The following is a 27,980-nucleotide window of genomic DNA, read 5'->3' on the forward strand; positions in this document are numbered from 1 at the left end:
TTTTAAAATCAATGATTATCAGAAGTTTCTAACATTGTGATTTGGATTTCACTTCAATCCTGAAAGTTACGTTTAGTGGCACTTGAAATTCTACAGAAGAATGAATATAGTTGCTTTGGGCAAAGGTGAGACTTGGGGAGTTTATATTGTTGTATCCCTAGCACTCGGTTGTTGCTTCTGTCCACAATTTTTCCATGCTCATTGAGATTGTAGTCTTTAGTTAATATTCTTCATGCAAATGTTTCTCCATGACATTTGGGTCAAGTATAACTTCAGATCTTACAGATTTAAAATCCATGGTCTGGAAACTATTTGGGAAATACAACATTGTTATGCACCATTCACAATGATTTTACGGCAAAAACAGATTGGTACAAACCACACACTTAAAAAAAAAATTTAGTTAAAAGAAACAGGCCCTTCAGCCCACCATGTCCACGGCAACCAACGATCATCCGTGTACCACTTCCACATTATCTCACTTTCACATCCTACACACTTGGGGGGAATTTACAGAAGCCAATTAACTGACAAGCCTCTACGACCTTGGAATATGGGATGAAACCGGAGCACCCCTAGAAAACCCTCACGGTCACTGGGAGAACAGACAAACTCCACACAGACAGCACCCATAGTCAGGATCGAACCCGGGTCTCTGGCGCTGTAAGGCAGCAACTCTACCGCTGTGCCGCCGTACCGCCCTCACTTGTGCGGCAGAGGTTCACACGCACCTCCTCTAACCTCATCCACTGCATCAGGCGTTCCCGATATGGCCTCCTTTACATCAGCGAGACCGAGCGTAGATCCTGCAACCACTTTGCCAAACACTTGTGCTCTTTCCTTCAAGGCCTACCAGATCTCCCCGACTGCTAACCATTTAAACTCCTCTTCCCATTCCCATACTGGGCCTTCTCCATTGGTCCTGGGCCTTCTCCATTGCCAGAGTGAGGCCACATGCAAACTGCAGGAGCACCGAAACGTTCCTATTTCAGGGCAACAATTAACTTAAGGATTGAAAAGTCACCTTCTGATTGTCGTAGACTCGGAGTCATACCGCACAGAAACAGGTCCTTCGGCCCACCATGTCTATTCCACCCATCAAGTACCTATCTATACTAATCCCATTTTTAATCTCATAGAATGGCACACTGGTGCAGCTGGTAGAGCTGCTGCCTCACATGGCCAATGGCCTGGGTTCGACCATGACCTCGGGTGCTGTCTGTGTGGAATTTGCATGTTCTCACTGTGACCAAGTGGGTTTCCTCTGGGTGCTCCGGTTTCCTCCCATGTCCCAAAGATGTGCGGGTTTATAGGATAATTGGTCCTAGTGTGTAGAGAGTGATGCCTAAATGGGATAACAAAGAACTAGCATGAGGGGGTGGTCAATGGTCGGTGTGGACTCGGTGGGCCGAAGGGCCTGATTCCATGCTGTATCTTTAAACTAAACATTTATACCATCACTTTGGAAGCTGCCTGATACGCTTTGAAAATTCAGATGCTCAATCATTTGAGAGCACCTGCCTCCCTCCACCTGTTTTCTAAGGCCACGCGTTCAAGATTTAGGGCCAGAAAAATTCTTCCTCTAGTTGACTACCAGCTTATATTCTCAAATGAGTCCAAGACTCAGGCTCAGAGACAAACTCCAGCAAATACTGTGTAGGACGGAACTGTAGATGCCGGTTTAAATCGAAGATAGACACAAAATGCTGGAGGAACTCAGTGGGACAGGTCGGGTCTGAAGAAGGGTCTCGACCCATAGAAACATAGAAACATAGAAAATAGGTGCAGGAGGAGGCTATTCAGCCCTTCGAGCCAGCACTGTCATTCATTGTGATCATGGCTGATCATCCACAATCAGTAACCTGTGCCCAACTTCTCCCCATAATCCCTTGATTCCACTAACCCCCAGAGCACTATCTAACTCTCTCTTAAATTCATCCAATGACGTGGCCTCCACTGCCCTCTGTGGCAGAGAATTCCACAAATTCACAACTCTTTGGGTGAAAAAGTTCCTTCTCACCTCAGTTTTAAATGGCCTCCCCTTTATTCTAAGACTGTGGCCCCTGGTTCTGGACTCGCCCAACATTGGGAACATTTTTCTTGCGTCTAGCTTGTCCAGTCCTTTTATAATTTTATATGTCTCTGTAAGATCCCCTCTCATCCTTCTAAGTGCCACCCATTCCTTCTCTCCAGCGATGCTGCCTGTCCCGCTGAGCCACTCCAGCATTTTGTGTCTTTCTCCAGCAAATACTATTGCATTCCTGTGTTGTTTAATGTTCGTCTGTATTATGTCACTGCTTGCCTGATATCTGACCATGACTAATATCTGTGACTTCTCTCTAAATATTTAATGCCTCCCTCCACTTAAATCTATTGCCACATAAACTGAATGGTGCTTGCTTCAAATTTCTCTGGTGTATGATTTTTCTTAAAAAGTAATACAAAATACTTTGATAACATTCTGCATATAGTTAATCTCATTTGATATTTTATAAAATTACAGACTTTGTAATCGGGTCTAGGCCAATCATAGAACATAGAACAGTACAGTACAAGAACAGGGCCTTTGGCCCACTGCGTTTGTGCCAAACTTGATGCCAAGACCATCGCTTATCTATGCTATCCCTTTTAGGCATTCACTCCCTACACACTAGGACCAATTATCCCATAAACCCGCACATCTTTGGGATATTGGAGGAAACCGGACCACCCAGAGGAAACCCACACAATCCATATCCCTCCATTCCCTGCATATCCATTTGCCTATCTAAAAGTCTCTTAAATGCCATTCTCTCTCCACCACCACTATTCCTGGCAGCATGTTCTAGGCACCCACCACCCTCTGTGTAGAAAACTTGCCCGGCACATCTATCTCCTTTAAACTTTGCCTCTCTCACCTTTAAGCTCTGCCCTCTGGTGTTTGATTTTTTTTCCATCCTGGGAAAAAGTGAGCAAGTGAACCTTCTTTGGTGACCTGTTACTGCAATAAGTTGCTTATTTAAGTGCTTACAACCAAAGGATTACTGCCATCTTAGTGTTCAATTGGGCTCAAGCAACATAAGAGTTTAGTTTATTCACAAAATGCTGGAGTAACTCAGCAGGTCGGGCAGCATCTCAGGAGAGAAGGAATGGGTGACGTTTCGGGTCGAGACACTTCTTCAGTCTGAAGAAGGGTCTCGACCCGAAACGTCACCCATTCCTTCTCTCCTGAGATGCCGCCTGACCTGCTGAGTTACTCCAGCATTTTGTGAATAAATACCTTCGATTTGTACCAGCATCTGCAGTTATTTTCTTACACTAAGAGTTTAGTTTTATAAGTTTCATAGTTTCATAAGTTTTACATGGTGTAAATGTTAAATGTCACACTCACAGTGCAAAATTAAAATGGACATCTCTAATGCAAGTCCTTCTGTTATACATAGTTTTGTAATTGAGCCATTTTCCAAATTTTCTTGGCTCATGACTATCATATAATTTTATTTGCAACGCAGTATATTATACTTTCAAACAATGGAGATGGTGTTACTAACGTAATAAAGCTCAAACAAAATCTTTCACAAGGAAATCCAATGCATTTCTAGAGCCATGATTTTGTAAACAATCTGTGCTGAAAATTTAGGGTCCGTCATGCTTTCGAAGCCAATGCGTTTACTGCCTCTCTTCTATGTCGTAAATTAGGAGACTGTTTGCTTAGTGAATATCATAAAATGCAAGAAGCACTTTAAATCCAAACTAAAGAAAAGTGTCTGCTGGATTAACAACAACAAAAATTAAAAGTTGAACATAGCTACAATAATAAATGCAATTTCAATTTACCATGGGGGGGAAAAAAAGTTATCTTATTTCTTGCTGTCTTGATTTCTTTCCTTCTCCCCGCGAACTTGTAGGGGATCCTTTGGTTGCAAGCACTTAAATAACCAATTCATTGGAGATGATTATCGTTCATCTGCGGTCCTTGCAGTGAGATTTGGAGGGCTACTTAACCATGGGGGGAACCAGCTGAGCCTAACCCAATACTCCTTCAAGATCTCCACTCCTCTTACCAGCTGGAGTGGGATGTCTCCAAAGATAGACACAAAATGCTGGAGTAACTCAGCGGGACAGGCAGCATCCCTGGAGAAAAGGAATAGGTGAAGTTTCGGGTCAAAACCCTTCTTCAGGCTGCGAGTCGGGGGAGAGGGAAACTAGAGGTATGAAAAGGTTCAGAACAAATCAGAGCCAGCACCGATGATCAAGGAAAGGTGGAGCCCACAATGGTCCATTGTTGGCTGTGGAAGAGGTGACAACAAAGGGATATATGGATACGAAGAGTGGAACAGGCAGAAAAATGAGGGCAGGGGAGGGGGCGGAGAGAACAAGGGAATGCAGAGGTTACTTGAAATTAGAGAGATCCATATTCATACCGCTGGGTTGTAAGCTGCCCAAGCAAAATACGAGGTGCTGTTCCTCCAATTTGCGTGTGGCCTCACTCTGACAGTGGAGGAAGCTCAAGACAGAAAGGTCGGTATGGGAGTGGGAAGGGGAGTTAAAATGTTTGGCAACCGGGAGATCGCCTCGGCCAGTAATATTCCCCATGGTCAACTGCATGACTTGTGTTCAGCTCAGGACTTTCCAGATCTGTGCTGGGGACTTGCAAAACAATAAAGGACCTTGATATTGTATCATGTCACGACGACACTCATTACAAGGCTGGCTGTAATCAAAAGAATCACCTTTGGGCCTCGGCTGTGCACAATCTGCATTTCACCCCTCAAAGTGAGAGTCATAGACTCATAGAGTCATGGAGTCATCCAGCTCGGGCACAGGCGCTTCGGAAAACAGCAGCTCAACATCACATTTCATCTGGAAAAAAAATAATTTTGCTCCTGCTTTCCAAAACACTCTATTATCCAAAGTTAAAAGAGAAATAATTGTGATTCCTAAATCTATAAGTGTTTCGGCGTACCCAAACGTTTCATAATACATATTTACTTGCACCAAAATTATATAGGAAGGAACTGCAGATGCTGGTTTACACCAAAGATAGATACAAAAAGCTGGAGTAACTCAGGCAGCATCTCTGGAGACGTTTCGGGAAGAAGGGTCTCGACCCAAAATGTCACCTGCTCCTTTTCTCCAGAGATGCTGCCTGACTCGCTGAGTTACTCCTGCTGTTTGTGTCTATAAACTGAAATTATGTTTTTTTAAATTTCTAATTACATACGGTAATCACGGTTCAGATTATCCTACGTTGATTAAAAGTGCTTAATCCTGAAGGAAGGGAAAAGTCAAGGAGTCAGATAATACCCATAGTTGGAGGAATTCCACACGTTGTACTTAATCGTGTTAGATTCGACCGTTTTTGGCATCTCCTATTGCCCCCCAAACATCAAAAACAAATTCATCTGGAAACGCAAAATCACCAAGGACGGAGTCCAAAGCCTCTGCAAACTCATCTGGATTCTTCTTATCTTTTCCAGTTTCCACCATTGTTGCAGCTGGACGAGAAACAAACGATAAAGATAATTACTTTGTGACGATACAAAAGATTTCATGGATCACTCTGATTGCCTAGAAACTCAGACATAGCGAAGAAGAGTTTAGGAAGGAACTGCAGATACTGGTTTAAACCGAAGATAAGACACAAAATGCTGGAGTAACTCAGCGGGACAGGCAGCATCTCTGGAGAGAAGGAACGGGTGACGTTTTGGGTCGAGAAGAAGGGTCTCGAAAGACAATAGACAATAGACAATAGGTGCAGGAGGAGGCCATTCAGCCCTTCGAGCCAGCACCACCATTCAATGTAATCATGGCTGTTCATTCCCAATCAGTACCCTGTTCCTGCCTTCTCCCCATACCCCCTGACTCCGCTATCCTTAAGAGCTCTATCTAGCTCTCTCTTGAATGCATTCAGAGAATTGGCCTCCACTGCCTTTGGGTCTCGACCCAAAACGTCACCCATTCCTTCTCTCCAGAGATGCTGCCTGTCCCCCTGAGTCCCTCCAGCATTTTGTGTCTATCTTCGTATTGAAGAAGAAATCATTGCAAAGAATTAGCAGTCCAAAAATATAATTACTGCCTAACTTGCTTTAGTTTTCAGTTTTGTTGCGAGAAACAGCGTGGAAACAGACCATTTGGGCCACCGAGTCCACACTGACCAGCGACCCCCACACACTAACACTATCCTACACACACTAGGGACAATTTTACAACTTTACCAAGCCTATCCCTCTAAAAAATAATTAGAGTTCACATGTTACAGGTTGAACACCGATCTTACGGCTGCCTGGGTTTTCAAGTTTTTCTGAATTGTCCGTGTTTCTGGACCAACAGAGGTCACGTGATAATGAAACGGCGATATACCGTTAGGTTTTCTCCGAGTTCTTCGGTTTCCTCCCACACTCCAACAACGTACAAGTTTGTAGGTTAATCGGCTTGGTAAATGTAAAAATTGTCCCCGGTGTGTGTAGGATAGTGTTAATATGCGGGGATTGCTGGTCGGCACGGATCCGGTGGGCCGAAGGGCCTGTTTCCGCGCTGTATCCCTAAACTAAACTAAACTAAATCTCAAAACATATCTGTACTTCACCTAAAATGTGCATGAATTTCATTTGAACTCCTTTCATCATATCAGACATCTGGTTTGGTCATTTAGATTTCTATATTCATCCGTGGTTTTTGGTGTGTGCTCAGGAACTGCATTTGGCTCCAGATATCATAATGAGGCAAAAAATAGTTCATAAATTCATAAGTCATAAGAGCAGAATAAGGTCATTCATTCCACCGAGCCTACTCTGCCAATCGTAAGTTATAGGACCATAATAAGGCTGTTCGGCTCATCAAGCTACTCTGCCATTCAATCGTGGTTGATCTATCTTTCCCTCTCAACCACATTCTTCTGCCTTCTCCCATAATCTTCCCATAACCCCTTACTCTTCCCATAACCCCTTACTAATCAAGAACAGAGTTACTGTCTGCTTTAAAAATAACCAATGATGGCCTCCACAGCCATTTGTGGCAATGAATACCTCAGATTTACCACCCTCAGACTAAAGAAATTCCTCCTCATTTCCTTTATAAAGGTATGTTTTTTTATTCTGAGGCTGTACCCTCTGGTCCAAGACTCTCCCACCAGTGGAAACATCCTCTCCACATCCACTCTATCCAGGCCTTTCACTAATCAGAGTTTCAATGAGGTCCCCATTCATCCTTATAAACATCCTTCTAAATCACTGCACATGAAAGGTAGAGGAATTTGTACAGGAAGGTAATTTTATTAATTTATCATTAATTTCTCACACACAGCAACAGGTTGCTTCCAAGGAGCCAAAATGACTAATAACACAACAGATTAATGATGGAAATACAAAAACATGCTATTTAGGAACACCACTTTAGAAGCTATTCTTCTTTGACTAGAAATAGACAATAGACAATAGGTGCAGGAGGAGGCCATTCGGCCCTTCGAGCCAGCACCCCCATTCAATGTGATCATGGCTGATCATTCTCAATCAGTACCCCGTTCCCGCCTTCTCCCCATACCCCCTGACTCCGCTATCCTTAAGAGCTCTATCTAGCTCTCTCTTGAATGCATTCAGAGAATTGGCCTCCACTGCCTTCTGAGGCAGAGAATTCCACAGATTCACAACTCTCTGATTGAAAAAGTGTTTCCTCATCTCAGTTCTAAATGGCCTACCCCTTATTCTTAAACTGTGGCCCCTGGTTCTGGACTCCCCCAACATTGGGAACATGTTTCCTACCTCTAACGTGTCCAACCCCTTAATAATCTTATACGTTTCGATGCAGGAATACAGGGAACAAAGGGATATGGGTCACGTGCTGGCAGAGGAAATAAGTACAACTTATGTCTTGACTATAATGTTCTTTACAGACATTGTGACCTGAAGGACCTGCTCCTGGTTTGTACTGTTTTATGTTTGGGTGGGAGCTTTGGAGCAAGATAAAGCCTGGTTTTAGGTAGTGGTGGATCTATTGTGTAGTGGATAGAGATGAAGGTGGTTTGATGCGTGGAATAAGTGACAAAGCCTTGATGTGAAAATGAGACAATAAGGCATCAGGTAGGGAGAGAAGATAAGTGAAACGTAAAGCCAGAGGGAAGGATAAAGGTGGAAAGTGGCAGGATTGTAGGGCAGAGGGGTGGAAAAATGGGAGAGATGCATGCTCACCAAGGTGGGGGGGGGGGGGGTTGCATAGGAAAGAGACAAGGGGGTGTGGATAGTATTACTTAAATTGGAAAATTCAATATTGATACGAAAAACAGACACAAAATGCTGGAGTAACTCAGCGGGACAGGCAGCATCTCTGGATAGAATGAATGGGTGACGTTTTGGCTCGAGACTCTTCTTCAGACGTTTCGACCCGAAACATCACCCATTCCTTCTCTCCAGAGATGCTGCCAATCCTGCTGAGTTACTCCAGCATTTTGTGTCCATCTTCGGTTTAAACCAGCATCTGCAGTTCCTTCCCACACATGGGTTGTAAACATATACAGTTCTTAGAGGGCTTGAAGGAAATAATTCCAGGAGGATGTTCACCTGCCTGGGGCCTTTGGAACTAGAGGTGACCATCTAAGGGAAAGGTATCGCCCACTTTGGCCTGAGAGAGGGATACATTCAGGCTCTGGATCTTTGGGATTCTCCAATAAAGATTTTGACAGGACGTTCCATGAACTTTCACAAGAATCTTTCTCCGTCTCCAAACCAGAGCGTTCTCTGGTTTCAGAATCATAAAACAGAGAAGACTCAGGCCATCGTTTCTGAGTTAAGCGGAGATATACACATTAGCGCACAGATGTATGCAATGTTGGACAAGGCCATTTTAATTAGATACAAGCAACTGCAGATTCTGGTCAATAAAACGGCACAAGGTGCTGGGATAACTCAACAGGTCGGGTCAGGCAGCATTTCTGGAGAACGTGGATAGGTGACATTTTGTGGAGAACGTGGTTAGGTGACACCTTGCGGGGAACGTAGATAAGCAACGTTTCATGGAGAACATGGACATTCCAAAACGTCATCTGTCCATGTGCTCCAGAGATGCTGCTTGACCCACCCTGTTACACCATCATTTAAGTAATAAATCACTTAATTTGAGGTTGATTAATAATGAAAAGTCAGAGAGTTGTGAATCTGTGGAATTCTCTGCCTCAGAAGGCAGTGGAGGCCTATTCTCTGAATACCATTCAAGAGAGAGCTGGATAGAGCTCTTAAGGATAGCGGAGTCAGGGGATATGGGGAGAAGGCAGGAACGGGGTACTGATTGAGAATAATCAGCCATGATCACATTGAATGGCGGTGCTTGCTCGAAGGGCCAAATGGCCTCCTCCTGCACCTATTGTCTATTGTCTATTGAAAATAACAGCATGACACAACCCTTTTTTTTTCTGGGAAAGCAATTGTTAAACCATTAACGTGTGGCTTTAGTGGGGTGCAGTTCGGGCGGGGATGGAGTTGAGACCATCATTAACTTCGGATCATCCTTAACTGCCCTTCAGAAGACAGTGGTGAGGTGCTTCATGAACTGCCACAGTCCATCTTATGAAGTACTCTATCCAAAGGTCCCCAATCCATGTTCTCCAGAGATGCTGTCGGATCTGCTGAGTTACTCCAGCACTCTGTGTCATTTTAAATAGTTGGATTTTCTTTAAAATCCAAGAAAATAGGCATTCCACATGACGCCACATGCTGTCCCAACTTCACATCCATGATTAATTGGCAATAACTACTTTGTTTAAATCATCTTTCAGAAATAAAATTAGCTGCCAAACACTTGCTCTTGTCTCCACTCAAAGTGGCGGCGACTAAGGAGTGGGTTGAAAGAATTTGATAATTCCTAATATGGTAATGTGTGGATTAGATATTAACAGTTGCAAGAAAACTCATCATATTTTCCTCCATGCTTCAGGCAGGAATGAACGGGACAAAGCATGTCAATAAGCACTCTTGGAGTTGCCTCCATTACATTTATCTAATAGTATCGAATGGCGCAACATGGAAGGAAGCCACATCGGTATATAAAACCATTCGAGGCATGGATTGGGTAGACAGTCATAACGGGACTGACAAACGATTAAAGAATGGATCGACTGGGCTGATATTCACTGGAATTTAGAAGCATGAGAGGGGATCTTATAGAAACATATAAAATCCTGAAGGGATTGGACAGGCTAGATGCAGGAAAAATGTTCCCGATGTTGGGGGAGTCCAGAACCAGGGGTCTCAGTTTAAGAATAAGGGGTCGGCCATTTAGGACTGAGATGGGGAAAAACTTTTTCCCCCAGAGAGTTGTGAATCTGTGGAATTCTCTGCCACAGAAGGCAGTGGAGGCCAATTCACTGGATGTTTTCAAGAGAGAGAGTTAGATATAGCTCTAAGGGCAAACGGAATCAAGGGATGTGGGGAGAGAGCAGGAACGGGGTACTGATTTTGGATGATCAGCCATAATCATATTGAATGGCGGTGCTGGCTCGAAGGGCCGAATGGCCTACTCCTGGACCTATTTTCTGTTTCTATGTTTTTTTCCCCAGAGTGGCAATGTCTAGGATTAGAGAACATAGTTTTAAGAGGAGAGGGGCAAAGTTTAAAAGAGACTAGACCAAGTGGACCTCTCCTCCCCCCCTCCACTTCCCCTTCCCCCCCATACCCCTCCACCCCCTCCCTCCTCCCTTCCCTCCCCCTCCCCTTCCCTCCCACTCCCCCTCCCCTCCATCCCCCTCCATCCCCCTCAACCCCCTTATCCTCCATCCTCCCTCCTCCCCCCCTCCCTCTCTCCTCCCTCCCTAGGAGATAGATTTAAACTTTAAAATGTGAATAACTTAAAAAATATAACACCGATTTCAATAAAACTACTTGCAAGAGAGATGTGCAGAGTGGGATTTGTACACAGAGTGGTGGGTGTGGATGTTTTTACACAGAGAGGTGTGGTGCCAGGAGTGGTGGTGGAGGCAAATAGGATAGTGGCATTTATAAAAGGCTTTATAGGCACATGAATATGCAGGGAATGGAGGGATTATGGATCACCTGCAAAAGCAGAGGAGATTAATTTAACTTGGCATCATGTTGGGCACAGACATTGTGGGCCAGTGGGGCCTGTTCTTGTATTGTTCTATGTTCTATTTATTTCAACATCCATAGTATTTCTCATTTATGTGAATACTTGTTCACAATTACGTGTCAGCCATGTTGAATACCACCACAATGAGCAATGTGAAGGATGTTCACATTAAAATTTGTATTGGTTTATAATTGTCACATGAGAGAAACTTTGTTTTGTGTGTTATCCAGGCAAATCATACTATACATGGGCACAATAGGCGGTGCAAAAGAGAAAATAAACAGTGCAGAATATAGTAAAATGGACAGCATCTCAATGCATATCCACGTGCCTCTGTGAAAGCCTCTTAAACACTACTTAGTGTTTACTCTTAAAGTAAGAGTACCTTAAGAGTACTCTTAAAGTACTGTATCTTTATTTCCACCCTGGGAGAAAGGTTCTGACTATCTACCCGATCAATACCCGATCAAGAGAGTTAGAGAGAGCTCTAGGGGCTAGTGGAATCGAGGGATATGGGGAGAAGGCTGGCATGGGTTATTGATTGGGGACGATCAGCCATGATCACAATGAATGGCGGTGCTGGCTCGAAGGGCCGAATGGCCACCTCCTGCACCTATTTTCTATGTTTCTATCTGTTTCTAATGCATCTCATAATTTTATATACTAATACATTTATGCATTAATATATTTACATAACATATAAATAAGATTTATGTGCACATATGAATCTACAACAATTTAGTCTAGTTTAGTTTAGCTTAGCTTAGCTTAGCTTAGCTTAGCTTAGCTTAGTTTAGCTTAGTTTAATTTAGTTTAGTTTATATTTGAGATACAACAAGGAAACAGGCCCTTCAGCCCACAAAGTCCACGCCGACCATTAAGCACCCATTCACAATGAAATAGTTTGTCTTTATTTTCATACTTCTTTTACTTTGCTATGACTAACGTGAGGAGAACAGCATCAGATAGAGCATTAAACAGCGCTGGAGAACAAATCACATAATTTTAATCAGGTTTGTGGTAAAGAATAAGTTGAACCAAGGAATTCCTGGGTCAAATTGAGAAACCTGCAGACATTGACAGATCAAAGTAATCAGGAGTTGTGGTTTGTCTGTTTTATAGAAATTGGGATTATGAGTACCTTACTAGAATTTGTTAAATCACGAGATGATACACAAGGAACTGCAGTTGCTGGGTTACAATAAAAGGCACAAAGTGCTGGAGTACCGCTGGCCAGGCAGCACCTCTGGAGAATATGGGTAGGTTGAAGAAGTGTCCTGACCTGAAACGTCATCTCTCCATGTTGTCCAGAGATGCTGTCTGAGCCGCTGAGTTACTCCAGCACTTTGTGTCTTTTTTGTTAAATCATGCTCAGGTCACGTAGTAAAACCATGTTCCCAGCTGTTACAAGCTCAGAATCCTTGCAGTGAGAAGTCATTTGTTTGACTCCTCAATTTTGAGGACAAAGAGGGCAAGGTCATATCTATATGTAGATCTTATTTAGAACTAATTCTCGTGCTCTGCACGTGCCCTTATCTATCGACCTTGCAAGGGAACACTATTTTTTAACGAGCCATTCTATATAGTTTCAGTCGTGAATATACCCGGATGTTTTTAAGAGTTGGAAAGTCGGCAAGAGTCAATGTTCTGCAAGATTCATTAGCTTCTTTTGTAAAAAAAAAAGAAAAATATGACATGATTAATTCTAGCCACATGTGAAAATAACTGTCAGTCTGCATTCCTTCCAGTAAACTGGCAATGACAATAAATCAGATTTACAGGGTCATTTTTGTTAATATAGTGGACTGATTTTTATAAAGCATCAGACCACACCAGATGGTAGTGCTTGACAAGTTACTTCATTGAGAACTGTTTAATTGCCGTAATTTGTTGAGGTTGGATTTAAACATAGAAAATAGGTGCAGGAGTAGGCCATTTGGCCCTTTGATGCATGAAATATATTAGACCAACAGTTTTGAAGGGGAAATGGTGACGGAGTAATGTAAAACATCAAAGTATGAGAACAGTATTTAATCCCACTTCATTGCACAAGCTTTTTTCCATGCAGAAAGCTACCGTGAAACTAGTCAGTCTCAACGTCATTCAAAAGAAAGACACAAAGTGCTGGAGTAACTCAACAGGTCAGGCAGCATCACTGGAGAACATGGACAGGCCACGTTTCGGGTAGGGACCCTTTTTCAGACTTATTGTAATGGGGGAGGGGAGGGGGGAAGCTGAAAGAGAAATGGGGATGGGACAATGTCTGGCGAGTGATGGGTGGATACAGGTGAGGCGGGATTTTGATTAGGCAGAAGTTTGGACAGAGGCCAGAGATGAAAAGAGAAAAAGTGTGAGATGGAATGGAATGGTTGAAGAGGCACAAAATCAAAAACTAAAATGAAGGAATATAGGTGGAAGGGAAAAATCCTTCGCATTCAGATGAGGTACAGGGATGAAAGAGGGGAAAAGGGGAAAGTAGGAGTTATTTATAGCCTAGTTACCTAAAATTGGATAATTCAATGTACATGCTGTTAGGTTGCAGCCTACCCAAGTGGATTATGAAGTACATTAACTAGATTTACAGTTTGCAATTATGTATCCCTTTTGGGCTTACACCTGCTTCTATATCTAACCCTTGTCCACAAATTTGCCCACTGGGGAACCCCCTCGCCTGAGGTCATCTGTTGCCAGCCCTGATTTGTCCAGCTCCTTATGGCTTACTTTTTTTTCCTCCCTTCCTTCTGCAATCAGTCTGAAAAAGGGTCCCGGCCCGAAACGTTACTTATCCATACTGCCTGATCCAGCACTTTGCGTCTATCTTGACTTCTCTAACTTCAGGTAGTCCATGCTTTCCCTCTCTATCCCCTCCCCCTTCCCAGTTCTTTCACTAGTCTTCCTGTCTCCTGCTACATCCTATCTTTATCCAGCCCCCTCTCTCCAGACATCAGTCTGAAGAAGGGACTCGATCCGAAACGTCACCCATTCCTTCTCTCCCTGGATGCTGCCTGACCTGCTGAGTTACTCCAGCATTTTGTGTCTATCTTCGGAATGTGAGGTGCTGTTCCACAGAGTACCCGAGTGGAATATGAGGTGCTGTTCAACACTCACCTAACTCTACGTCTCTGATGCCCATGTAAATTTCCAGCAGATCGTCCACTTTCCTGGTTGCTCGTTCTTCGAACTCTGTTGGCTACAAAAGTGGAAACATTGATTCTTTGAAAATGAAAGAAGAAATGAACACATTTTCTTTCAAGACACAAGGAACTGCAGATGCTGAAATCTTGAGTAGAACACAAGTCACGAGGCAAAGATAAATCAGCCATGATTGAATGGCGGAGTAGACATGATGGGCCGAGTGGCCTAGTTCTTCTCCCATCACTTATGAACTTATGAACACAAAGTGTCAGAGAAATTCAATGGGTCAGGCAGCATCTGTGGGAAGTAATAAATAGGCGACGTTTCGGGTTGAGACCCTTTTTTTAGATGACTTCAGGTCTCGACCTGAAATGTTGCCTGTCCATTCCCCCCACAGATTCTGTCTGACTTGCTGAGTTACTCCAGCACTATATATTTTCTTTGAAATCACAAAGCACACCAGATATCATATTTTCTGTTTGTTCCATTTGACTGCTTTTGGGAAAATGGTTCAAGATAACAGATGTCTTCGGACTTTAGACTTTGGAGATACAGCGCGGAAGCAGGCCCTTCAGCCCACCAGGTCCACGCCGGCCAGTGACACTATCCTACTATCACTCACACTATCCTACGCATTACAATTTTACAATTTTATCAAAGCCAATTAACCTACAAACTTGTACGTCTTTGGAGCGTGGGAGGATGCCACATCGACGTAGATGTAGACGGATGGAGTAAATGACAAAGGTTCAAGGGGAAAAGGAGGCAACATGGTTATAATCACGACGTACACAAGTACATCAGGCAGCGCAGAGAGAAAATTAACAAGAGTGCAGATAAGAAAAAAGTGCGTGGGCCGCAACAAACAGTGATCTGAACTTTTGATTTATGTGCGACAAGATCAGAACAGCCACGGTTTTACTTACAGCCTCTTCCACAGTCGCAGAGCCCTTTGACCTTAAACGCAAAGTTTCCCGTCCACTTCCAACTTTTGCCTCGCCCGTAGACTTACCGCACTTTGTCCTTCGAGCGATCATGTCTGCAAAATACGGATGGAAAATGCATTGGCAGAAATAAGCTGGGTGAATAAGCCGCGGCTTATTCAGAACCAAGCCCTGATGTTATAGCACAGAGTTCCTCTGCTGCCAATGTTTTGGACGGTGTAACATCAAGAAGCTATCCATCCCAAGGCATCTCTGCAGTGTCAATAGAAACCAAAATAACGGCCTATTGCATGAACTTTATGCTGTCAAAGGAAGTCACAATTACCTCCAAGAAACTTAACTGGTCGCGAGGGGGCCCCGCGGTGGGGGTCCCTCTACGCAGGGATTCTGCCCCTCTCCATCGGGGACCTGGGGTGGAAGGTATTGCACCGAGGAGTCCCCTGCAACCTGTTCCTCACGCGGCTCACAGACTCGCCAGCCGCCTGCCACTTTTGCGGGTTGGAAGAGTCTGTGTACCACGTGTACATGCAGTGTGTGAGGTTGCAGCCCCTGTTCCAATATCTAAAGGGGCTGCTCCTTGCTTTTTGGCTGCATTTTTCACCCACCATCCTCATCTTTGGACACCCTGTGCGTAGGGGAGAGGGTAGGGCCGAAGATGTCCTTGTTGGGTTGCTCCTGGGCCTGGCCAAGCTGGCCATCCGCGACTCATGACGCCAGGCGGAAGAGGGCTCTGCCCGAGCCGGCTGCCCGCCCCTTTTCCGGGATTACATCCGCGCCCGGGTGGTGTTGGAGAGGGACTACGTGCTGTCCACGGGCACCCTGGAGGATTTCCGGGACCGCTGGGCACCGCGGGGGATTGGATGTATCCTGGATGGGGATTGTAATATAATTGTATAATAGTTTCAATTGGTATATTTGTTTGTATAGTATTCTGGTGGTGGGTTCTGTTTTTGGTTTTATTGTATTGTATATATTATTTTAATATTTGAATAAATATTTTTGATTTTTTTTTTTAAAAGAGCATCTCTGCAGTGTCAATAGAAACCAAAATAACGGCCTATTGCATGAACTTTATGCTGTCAAAGAAAGTCACAATTACCTCCAAGAAACTTAACTGGAGTGTCATAGCATTCAGTCATACACCACGGAAACAGGCCCTTCAACCCAACTCATCCATGCCGACCAAGATGCCCCCTCTAAGCTAGACCCATTTCCCCGCAGTTCGCCCATATCCCTCGGAACATTTCCTATTCATGTACCTGCCTAAGTGTCTTTAAAATCCTGTCGTAGTTACTCTGGCAGCTTATTCCATACACCCAGTAAAATGAGGAAATCCTGGTTATATAAATGTTGTAATAGAACCAGCCTCAACCACCTCCTCCTGCAGCTCGTACCATATGCCGACCACCTGTGTGAAAAAGCTTCTCCTTAAGTACCTATTAAATATTTCTTCTCTCACCTTAAACCTATGTCTCCTGGTTCTTGATTCCCATACTCTGGGAAAAAAGTGTGCATTCACCCCAAGTATTCTCCTCATTATTTCATACACCTGTATAATATCACCCGTCAGCATCCTGCGCTCCAAGGAATAAAGTCCTAGTCTGCTCAGCCTCCCTCTATAGCTCAGACTGTCGAGTCCTGATAACCTCCTTGCAGATCTTTTCTGCACTCATCCTGCAGCAAGATGACACAAACTGAACACAATACTCCGCATTGTACAACTATAACATAACATCCCAATGTCAATACACAATACTCTGATCGATGAAGGCCAAAGTACCAAAAGACTTCTTGCCGCCCTGTGACGGCATTTTCTGGGAACTATGTACCTGCACTCCTCGAATGTCAATGCTCAACATAGAAACATAGACACATAGAAAACAGGTGCAGGAGTTGGCCATTCGACCCTTCGATCTAGCACTGCCATTCAATATGATCATCCAAAATCAGTACCCTGTTCCTCCTTTCTCCCCATATCCCTTGATTTCATTAGCCCGAAGAGCTAAATCTAACTCTCTCTTGAATACATCCAGTGAAAAGGCCTCCACTGCCTTCCATGGCAGAAAGTGCCACAGATTCACAACTCTCTGCGTGAAAAAGTTTTTCCTCATCTCAGTCCTAAATTCTTAAACCGTGACCCCTGGTTCTGGACTCCCCCAACATCGGGAACATTTTTTTCCTGCGTCTGGCCTGTCGAAATCCCTTAAGAATTTAATATGTTTCTATAAGATCCCCTCTCATCCTTCTAAATTCCAGTGAATATAAGCCCAGTCCATCCATTCTTCAAGATTGATATCAAGGAAATTGGATTCGTATGGTCATTCAACCTGAAAATCATCATGTATTCAAAGAACTTGTAGAAACAATGCACAGACCCAAAGACCAATAACTTAGCAATGGAGGTAAATGCTGAAGAGATTCTTAAAAGTGAGGAGGAAGCCAGAAGTGGTTAGGTGAGGATTTGCAAAGAAATGGACCTTGATCAATGAAGTTGCTACATTGATCAAATGCCATTTGCGTTTGGATAGAAGAGGATTGCATTATTTTCTTTTAAGTCTGAACTTTCCTGGGAATTGTGTTCCCATAGAACTGGAACAGAGGCCAGAATGTTAAGTAGAACCAAAGAAAACGTGATTTGGAATAACAGGGGGGATCTGAGATCTGAAATAATAGTTTTTAATTATAACTGAAAGAGTTGTGATGGTGAATTTTCCGTGCTCATGGCCAAATTGGCATCCCACCCCCTTTCGAAAAGAGTGCCCCGGAATGAGTAGGTTAGCATATGATGAGTGTTTGACAGCATGGGGCCTCTACTCACTGGAGTTTAGAAGGTTGAGGGGGGACCTCATTGAAACTTACAGAATAATGAAAGGCACAGATAGAGTGGGTGTGGAAAGGATGTTTCCACTGGTGGGAGAGTCTAGGACCAGAGGTCATAGCCTCGGAATTAAAGGGTGCTCTTTTAGAAAGGAGGTGAGGAGGAACTTCTTTAGTCAGAGGGAAGTTAATCTGTGGAACTCATTGCCACAGAGGGCTGTGGAGGCCAAGTCAGTGGATATTTTTAAGGCAGAGATAGACAAATTCTTGATTAGAAAGGGTGTCAAGGGTTATGGGGAGAAGGCAGGAAAATTGGATTAGGAGGCAGAGATCAGCCATGATTGAATGGCGGAGAGGACTTGTTGGGCCAAATGGTCTAATTCTACTCCTATAACTTGTGAACTTGTGAACTTGTTATGTTCAGTACCTTGACTGATGAACGCCAATGTACCAAAACCTTTTTTTTTCCACCTCTCTATCTACCTAATGCTAAAACAAAACACAAATGGTGTCCACAGTGGCATCCTGGAACAGTTGAACTAACAGAGTTGTGGTACATAGCTCCAACCCCTGACAACCCCAACTCCACTCACTTGCGTGTAAGAAGGAACAGCAGATGTTGGTTGACACCTAAGATAGACACAAAATGCTGGAGTAACTCAGCGGGACGGGCAGCATCTCTGGATAGAAGGAACGGGCGACGTTTCGGGTCGAGACCCTTCTTCAGACTCAAGAAGAAGGGTCTCGACATGAAACGTCACCATTCCTTCTCTCCAGAGAAGATGCCTGTCCCGTTGAGTTACTCCAGAATTTTGTGTCTCTCCACTCACTTGTGAATGGCTCGGAGTGCCCTGAAAAAACCCATGGGTGTCGCATGGAGGCCACCACACAGATCGGACTTTAATGCAATTTGCTTCCAAAATTCCCCACTGCTGGCTTCAATGGAACCACATTTTTTAAAAAAATATTTAAAAACCACTTTAAAATAAAGCCACTGGAATGGTGTGTGTTTGGCAGAAGCAACAGGGACAGACCCGTTGACGTTGGAATAATAGGATTCAGCTCTCAGCTATGTACACATGTTACAGAATATTATGCTGAGCCTGTGAGCAAACTGTGGTGCTTATGCATTGGAAAAAGTATCAATTAGTTTTTATCATTTTGACCCGAGTCCAAAGAGGAAAAGATATTAACTCTTAACACAGTTTAGCAAACATAGGGAGTCGTGGAGCTGCACAGGATGGAAATCAGACAAGGCGCAGCAGTAGAGCTGCTGCCTTATAGTGCCAGGGACCCAGGTTCAATCCTGACTGTGGGTACTGTCTGTACAGAGTTTGTATGTTCTCTTGGTGACCGCATGGGTTTTCTCCGGGTGCCCTCGTTTCCTCCCACACCCCCAAAGACATACAGGTTTGTGGGTTAATTGGCTTTGATAAAATTGAGAATCGTCCCTGGTGTGTAGGATAGTGTTAGTGTATGGAGGTCATCACTGGTCTGCACGGACTCGGTGGGTCGAATGGCCTGCTTCCCTGCAGTATCTCTAAAGTCCAAAGTAAATACACCCTAGTGAGCGAGTGGTTGATAGGAATATGTGGTGAATAAAATGGGGTTGGTGTAACGACTGACAGATGGTTGGCATAAACTCGATATACCACATGGACAATTTCAAGGCTACTCAACTCAATGCTAAAAAATGTTCATTAGGGCCAACCTTAAACTGACGAGAGTGGGAGAAGTAGAGCAGACGGGGAATTAGAGATGTACTGCCACTTGCCTTTCATTTTAACGTTCTTCAGAACAGGTGGACACTATATTTTTTATTTTATTTTAGTTTAGTTTAGAGATGCAGCGTGGAAACAGGCCCATCGGCCCACCGAGCCCACAACAACCAAGTACATTAACACTAATCTACACACATTAAGGACAATTTACAATTATACCACGCCAATTAACCTACAAACCTGTATGTCTTTGGAGTGCGGCAGGAAACCAGATATCCCAGAAAAAAAAACACTTAGGCCACGGGGAGAACGTACAAACTCTGTACAGACAAGCACTCGGAGTTAGGATCGAATCTGGGTCTCTGGCGCTGTAAGGCAGCAACTCCACCGCAGCGCAACCGTGCCGCCCCTTAAGCTGAGATGAATATGAGCCAACACAGGTTTCCTGAATATTTGCCTAAACAGCAGCCAACCCAAGTAGCAAGAGTCAAGAGTCAAGACAATAGACAATAGACAATAGGTGCAGGAGGAGGCCATTCGGCCCTTCGAGCCAGCACCGCCATTCAATGTGATCATGGCTGATCATTCTCAATCAGTACCCCGTTCCTGCCTTCTCCCAATACCCCCTGACTCCGCTATCCTTAAGAGCTCTATCTAGCTCTCTCTTGAATGCATTCAGAGAATTGGCCTCCACTGCCTTCTGAGGCAAGAGAGACAAGAGTTTTCTTATTATCATATGTCCCAGATAGAACAATGAAGCACTTGCAGCAGCACAAACAGAATATCTAAACATAGTGCACTGGAAATAATATAATAAACAAAAGAGAAAAAAAAGCTCAGTGTGCGTTTATATACACATACTCACAAATATACATATATGTGCATCAGATATATATATATACACATCAAACACATCACAAAAACAGCCTTCTTCCACCTCAAAAACATTGCCCGTCTCCGTCCATCCCTCTCCTCCACAGCTGCAGAAACCCTCATCCACGCCTTCATCACCTCCCGTCTGGACTACTGCAACAGCCTCCTCTATGGCGCACCCTCAAAAATCATCAGTAAACTTCAATACATTCAAAACTCCGCTGCCCGTCTACTCACACACACCTCGATCCGTGACCATATCACCCCCGTCCTTTATAAACTCCACTGGCTCCCCATCCCCCAGAGAATCCAGTACAAAATCCTCCTCATAACCTACAAAGCCCTCCATAACCTGGCCCCATCCTACCTGACCGACCTCCTCCACAGGCACACTCCCACCTGCACCCTCCGCTCTGCCGCTGCCAATCTCCTATCCCCCCACATCCGGACTAAACTCAGATCCTGGGGGGACAGGGCTTTCTCCATCGCTGCTCCCACCCTATGGAACTCACTACCCCAAACCGTTAGAGACTCCCCCACACTCACCACATTCAAAACATCGCTGAAGTCTCACCTGTTCAGTACTGCCTTCAACCACTGAAGGTCACCTCACCTACTGTCTCCTTTCTCTGTTCATTTATTTATTTACTTATTTATCTATTTATTAATTTCCCTATGTTCTCAAAATCTCTGTAAAGCGTCTTTGAGTATATGAAAAGCGCTATATAAATAAAATGTATTATTATTATTATTATTATATATATATATATATATATATATATACACACACGCACACATAAGTACACACCAAAAAAACAGACAATAACAGTGCACTAATAACAATAATAGTCTATGTAGTTCAGAGCATATTTGAGGTTGCAGTGTTTAATAGCTGAATGGCTGCAGAGAAGAAGCTGTTCCTGAACCTGGACATTACAGTTTTCAGGTTCCTGTACCTTCTTCCCGATGGCAAGGGTGGAATGAGTGTGTGGTCAGGGTGGTGTGGGTCTCTGATGATGCTGGCTGCCTTTGGGTTTCTGCAAATGGATTGAGACTTCTGGCAATCACCCATCTGTGATTTTGGATCAGATTTGTTTTCCCCGGTACAGTCTGATCTGCTGGGCATGTCCTCCACTGTTGCCCCGAGCAATATATCCCTCACAGACACCTCGTTTGCCTTCAACTGCTACATGACCTGGACTCGCTCTTTCTCTGAAGTTAGCGTGATCATATTCATTCTTCACTTTTGTTGAAGGAATGGGTGACGTTTCGGGTCGAGACCCCTTCTTCGTTCTCAAGAAGGGTCTCAACCCGAAATGTCACCCGTTCCTTTTCACCAGAGATGCTGCCTGTCCCGCTGAGTTACTCCAGCTAATAACATCGACAAGGCACTCCACCCTGGCCAAGCTCTCATCTCGCTAACACCATCTGGAAGATGGTACGGGAGCCTGAGTTCCAGGTTCAAGAACAGCTTCTTCACATCAAACATCAGGCTCTTGAGCCACCCTTCACGACACGAACCACAACCCTACCTCAGCACCGAACAAGTATGGACTTTGCACAGCCGAGATTGCACTACGCACTTTGGCTTGCACTACCATGGTCTAGTTCGCAAGTTCATAAATGATAGGAGCAGAATTAGGCCATTTGGCCCATCAAGTCTACTCTGCCATTCAATCATGGCTGATCTATCTCTCCCTCTTAACCCTATTCTCCTGTCTTCTCCATCATTTTTACCTCGTGTTTACCTTATACAACTGATAATTAACAGTACTGTATTGTTGCGTTAATGTGCCTGCAAAGCTGCAGCAAGTAAAAATTTAATTGCTCTGGTCCCATCCCATGTGACAGCTAAACACTCTTGACTCTTGACTCTTCAATAGCAAAAGGCTGTACAAAGGTTTCAGCAACAGATGTACTGCATCAGGACAGAGTCGAGGGGAAATAGATGTTCTTAGTTTAGTTTAGTTTAGCTTAGCTTAGTTTAGTTTAGTTTAGGGATACAGCGTAGAACCAGGCCCTGCGGCCCACCGGGTCCTCGCCGACCAGCGATCCCCGCACATTAACACTACCCTACACACACTAGGGACAATTTTTACATTTACCAAGCCAAATTACCTACATACCTGTACGTCTTTGGAGGGTGGGAAGAAACCGAAGATCTCAGAGAAAACCCACGAATGGTACAAACTCAATAGACAATAGACAATAGACAATAGGTGCAGGAGGAGGCCATTCGGCCCTTCGAGCCAGCACCGCCATTCAATGTGATCATGGCTGATCATTCTCAATCCATACAGACAACACCTGTAGTCAGGATTGAACCTGGGTCTGCGGCGCTGCAAACGCTGTAAGGCAGCAACTCTGCCGCTGTGCCACTGTTCCGCCCTCTTTGCAGGATTAAACATGATGCCAAGGTTGTAGAGAGGCTGCTTCACTTTCCCTTAGTTTCCAGGGAGTGAAGTGGAAATGTGGAGAGGGGGATTGTTTAAAGGGGAACTTGGCGGCTGGTTTTTCACACAGAGGCTGTTACTGTAGGTATTTGGAACAAGGTGCAAGAGGAAGTGGCAGCGGTGGGTGCGATTAAAACGTTAAAAAAAGACATTTTCAGACAGGTGCATTGACAGGAAACGATGAGAGGGAGAAGGTGGAAACAAGGAACAGCAGATGCCGGTTTACAAAACAAGCCGCAAAGTGCAGGAGTAACTCAGCAGGTCTGGAAAACCTGGATAGGTGACGTTTCATGTCGGGACCCTTCTTCAGACTCATTTGGGAGCTATGTGGTGTGTGTGGTTGTGAGGGATATGGGCCAAGTACAGGCAAATGGCACTAGCTTAGACAGGGACATAGGACGGTATGGATGAGTTGGGCCGAAGGGCCTGTTTTCATACTATGGTGGTTGGCAAACATAGTCTCAAATGGGCAGTGAAGGGGAAAGGTTTTAATCTTCCTCATCCTTAGTTGGAGTAAGCTTTTGCACATCTGTTACTGGATATCAGATAAGGAATTTCAGAGGTAATGAAGGCGTCAAGAGATAAAAAATAAAATAAACTCAGATGTTGTTGGCTTACTTGAGGGTAGTAAGGTTCCCTTTTGAATGATGGCCCTGGGACACAGCACGTGGATGAAATGTTCTGAACTTATTGGAAATCTGTAGCGCTTTGCATCTGTGCCAAACCACAGTTTATTCTTCAGCTGACATGAGGAGGCTGGAATCTTGAACACAACACAAAGTGGTGGGGGAATTCAGTGGGTCAGGCAGCATCTGTGGAGGCCACGCTCAGGGCAGCGTTTCCTTCGGGTCGGGACCTTTCTTGAGAATGCACAGCCGGTAGAGCCGCTGTCTCACCGCACCAGAGACCAGGGTTCAATCCTGACCTCGGGCGCTCTCTGCGCGTGGAGTCTGCACGTTCTCTCTGTGACCGTGCGGGTTACCTCCGGGAGCTCCAGTTTCCTCCCTCATCCCAGAGACGTGCGAGTCTGTGGGTTAATTGCCCACTGTACAATTGCCCCCAGTGTGTGGGGAGTGGATGTGAAAGTGGGATAACATGCAACCAGTGTGAACGGGTGATCGATAGTCTGAGGGCCAAAGGGCCTGCAACCATACTGTACCAATAAACTAAACTAAACTGAAGAACTGAAGGAGGATCCTGATCTGAAATCACACCCATCCATTCCCTCCACAGTTGCTGCCTGAGTTGTTAAGTTTCTCCAACACTTTCTATTTAATGTTTTTTTTAAAAATGTAGTTTAGAGCTACAGCGCGGACACAGGCCCTTCGGCCCACCAAGTCCGCGCCGGCCAGCGATCCCCGCGCACTAACACTATCCTGCACACTCGGGGGACAATTTACAATTTTACCCGAGCCAATTATACAAACCTGCAAGTGTCTTTGGAGTGCGGGAAGAAACCAGAGCACCCGGAGAAAACCAACACGGTCGCGGGGAGAAGGTACAAACTTCACAAAACTCTGACGATCGAAGCCTATAGTTATGAGAAAAATGGCGCAGAAGAGGAGCTGAGGCGAACATAGATCAGCCATGATGACGTTAAATTGCAGCGCAAGCTTGAGGAGCCTCGGGCCCTAGTCCAGCTTCGATATTATTGTATCAAGCAAGAATATAAATTAGATGTGCTCCTTACCCCACAGTACAGTTTAGTTTGCTTTACTTTTGTTAAGCTTAGTTTAGAGATACGGTGTAGAAACAGGCCCTTTGGCCATTGAGTCCATGCCGACCATCGATCACCCATTCACTAGTTCTGTGTTATCCCACTTTCCTATCCAAGCCCAACACACTAGGGGCAATTTACGGAAGCCAATTAACCTACAAACCCGCACATCTTTGGGATGTGAAGGAAACCGGAGCACCCGGAGAGAACCTTATAAATAGACTTATAAATTGTTCCTCTGCATTTCTAAATGTAAATGAAAAAACAAAGTTGTAACAGTCCCAGTGTAAATGCACAAACAATACCCTGAGGCAGAAGAAGTCCTGTTTTCACTTAATGTTTAAGTACCGTCCACCACATGCTGTGAGAACTCAAACAACTCTTTGTTTCAATACAAAAAAAGAACTTAATTAAAACAGAACAATATCCAAATCTGCTTCTAATTGGTAAACCATTCCTGATCCAAAACATGTTGGGTCTTGATGCCATGTGTGAGTGGGACTTAAAAGAGACCACGATAGACCTTCTGAACCCTTGGGTAGTGATGGAACATCACGGCCAACAATGGAAACAATGAGCAGGAGGAACTGAAGCCAGACACAAAAAGCTGGAGTAACTCAGCGGGACAGACCCATCTTCAGACTGAAGAAGGGTCTCAAGCCGAAACGTCACCCATTCCTTCTCTCCAGAGATGCTGCCTGTCCCGCTGAGTTACTCCAGCTTTTTGTGTCTATCTTCGGTTTAAACCGGCATCTGCAGTTCATTCGTACAGCAGGAGGAACTGTCTCTATTCATGGGCTGTCTGGAAACAGTGGTGCAAAGGTAACCAACGCAAACAGATGACAACTACAGGGGCCATTGAACCGTTTCGGGACCCCGACACGGATACTTGACTGGAAGAGAGGTGGATGATTTGCGAGGTTGGGTATCTGGGGCGATGGGGAGAAGGCAGGAGATCAACCTCATGCTTCCACGTGCAGAAACATTTCATTTTCTGTTGCCATCATCAACCACGGGAGGGAGGTGATATCAACACAATCACAAGGCTTCCTAAAAGATGATGACACAAGGTGCTGGAGGAATTCAACGGACGAGACAGCATCTGTGGCCCCAGTGCATCTCTTCATATCACCGAAGCATCTCCAGTGGTGCTCCACCTGCTTCTGCATTAACGGCATTGTTTAGTCAGTGCCCATCACCCATACTGATGGGCAGGAAATTATTCTTGAACCTGGTGGTCACAGTTTTCAGACTCCAATACCTTCTTCCCGATTGCGGGAGTGAAATGAGAATGTGGCCAGGGTGGTGTGGGTCCTTGATGATGCTGGCTGCCTTTTTGAGACAGTGCTTCTTATAGATTCCTTCAATGGTTCATGAGTTCATTAGTGATAGGAGCAGAATTAGGCCATTGGGCCCATCAATTCTACTCCACCATTCAATCATGGCTGATCCATCTATCCTCCTCCTAACCCCATTCTCCTGCCTTCTCCCCATAACCCCTGACACCCGTACTAATCAAGAATCTATCTATCCCTGCCTTAAAAATATCCATTGGCTTGGCCTCCGCAGCCTTCTGTGGCAAAGAATTCCACAGGTTCACCACCCTCTGACTAAATAAATTCCTCCTCATCTTCTTCCTAAAGGAACATCCTTTAATTCTGAAGCTATGACCTCTGGCGCTAGACTCTCCCACTAGTGGAAACATCTTCTCCACATTCACTCCATCCAGGCCTTTCACTATTCGGTAAGTTTCTGTAAGGTCCCACCTCATCCTTTCTAAACTCCAGGGAGTAGAGGCCCAGTGCTATCAAACGCTCATCGTATGTTAACCCACCCATTCCTGGGATCAGTATCAATGGTGGGGAGGTCAGTACCTGTGATGGACTGGGCAGTGTTCACCACTTTCCGTAATTCCCTTCATTCCTGAGCGTTCAAGTTGCCATACTAGGCCATGATGCAACCAGTCAATATGCTCTCTACCGCACACCTGTAGAGGTTCAGGAGACCATTGGCTAACATACTGCATCTCCTCAATCTTCTAATGAGGTAGAGACGTTGATGGGCTTCCTTTATGATTGCAAATGACGACCTCAGGTAACGGCAGATGAAGAACTGCGAGAAGCAGCCAGCCAACAAGTCAAGGTGCAACCAAGAGTCAGGAGACAAGATTGTTTTATTGTCATATGTCCCGAAACAGAACAATGACTTTTATCCTTGCAGCAGCACAACAGATATACAAACACAGAACTCTGTGAACACTATAGTAAGCAAAAAATCAGTATATCAAAAAAACAGTGGAAAGACAAAAAACAATGCCCACCGTCTATGTACTGTAGTTCGGAGCTTGGTTGGATGTTGCAGTGTTTCATAACCTGATGGTTGTAGGGAAGAAGCTGCTCCTGAACCTGGACGTTACAGTTTTCAGACTCCATTTTGCGACACGGTAGCGCAGCGGTAGAGTTGCTGCTTTACAGCGAATGCAGCGCCGGAGACTCAAGTTCGATCCTGACTACGGGTGCTGCACTGTAAGGAGTTTGTACGTTCTCCCCGTGACCTGCGTGGGTTTTCTCTGAGATCTTCGGTTTCCTCCCACACTCCAAAGACGTACAGGTATGTAAGTTAATTGGCTGGGTAAATGTAAAAATTGTCCCTAGTGGGTGTAGGATAGTGTTAATGTGCGTGGATCGCTGGGCGGCACGGACTTGGAGGGCCGAAAAGGCCTGTTTCCGGCTGTATATATATGATATGATATATGAATACCTTCCACCCAATGGCAGGAGTAAAATGAGAGTGTGGCCAGGGTGGTGTGGGTCTCTGATGGCGCTGGCTGCCTTTTTGAGGCAGCGACTCCTGTAGATCGCTTCGTGGGTGGGGAGGTGCCTGTGATGGACTGGGGAGTGTTCACCACTTTTTGCAATCTTCTCGATCCAGGGCCTGAAATCTGTCCCTCACAGGTAAAAGGAGCGCAAACAGAGCTTGCGGCAACGCGGTCCAAAATATACACACGGCAGGGGAATGGGGTTGAGAGGGAAAGGTAGATCAGCCATGATTCAATGGGGGAGTAGACTCGATGGGCGGAAGGGCCTAATTCTGCTCCTATCACTAATGATAGGCATCGGTAGAGTTGCTGCCTTACAGTGTTCGATTCCGACTTCAAGTGCTTGTCTGCACGGAGTTTATCCGTTCTCCCCATGACCTACGATACAATAGAACTTTATTCATCCCAGGAGGGAAATTGGTCTGTCAACAGTCATAAAACACAAGGTAC

At 44.8% G+C, this 27,980-nt stretch overlaps 1 protein-coding gene across 1 annotated transcript in view; it reads right to left on the reverse strand.

The window, feature by feature from the left end:
• Positions 1-5,325: 5,325 nt before the first annotated feature.
• Positions 5,326-27,980, reverse strand: part of LOC144607206 (PDZ domain-containing protein GIPC3-like) — a 39,519-nt gene continuing 16,864 nt past the window's right edge. The window contains exons 4-6 of the mRNA XM_078423887.1: positions 15,114-15,226; positions 14,161-14,242; positions 5,326-5,477 (exon numbers count right to left, since the gene is read on the reverse strand). Of these exons, the coding sequence (XP_078280013.1) occupies positions 5,326-5,477; positions 14,161-14,242; positions 15,114-15,226 (347 nt within the window). The remainder of the gene's footprint in view (positions 5,478-14,160; positions 14,243-15,113; positions 15,227-27,980) is intronic.

The sequence above is a fragment of the Rhinoraja longicauda genome, chromosome 28, assembly GCF_053455715.1.
Source record: "Rhinoraja longicauda isolate Sanriku21f chromosome 28, sRhiLon1.1, whole genome shotgun sequence".
Classification (NCBI taxonomy): domain Eukaryota; kingdom Metazoa; phylum Chordata; class Chondrichthyes; order Rajiformes; family Arhynchobatidae; genus Rhinoraja; species Rhinoraja longicauda.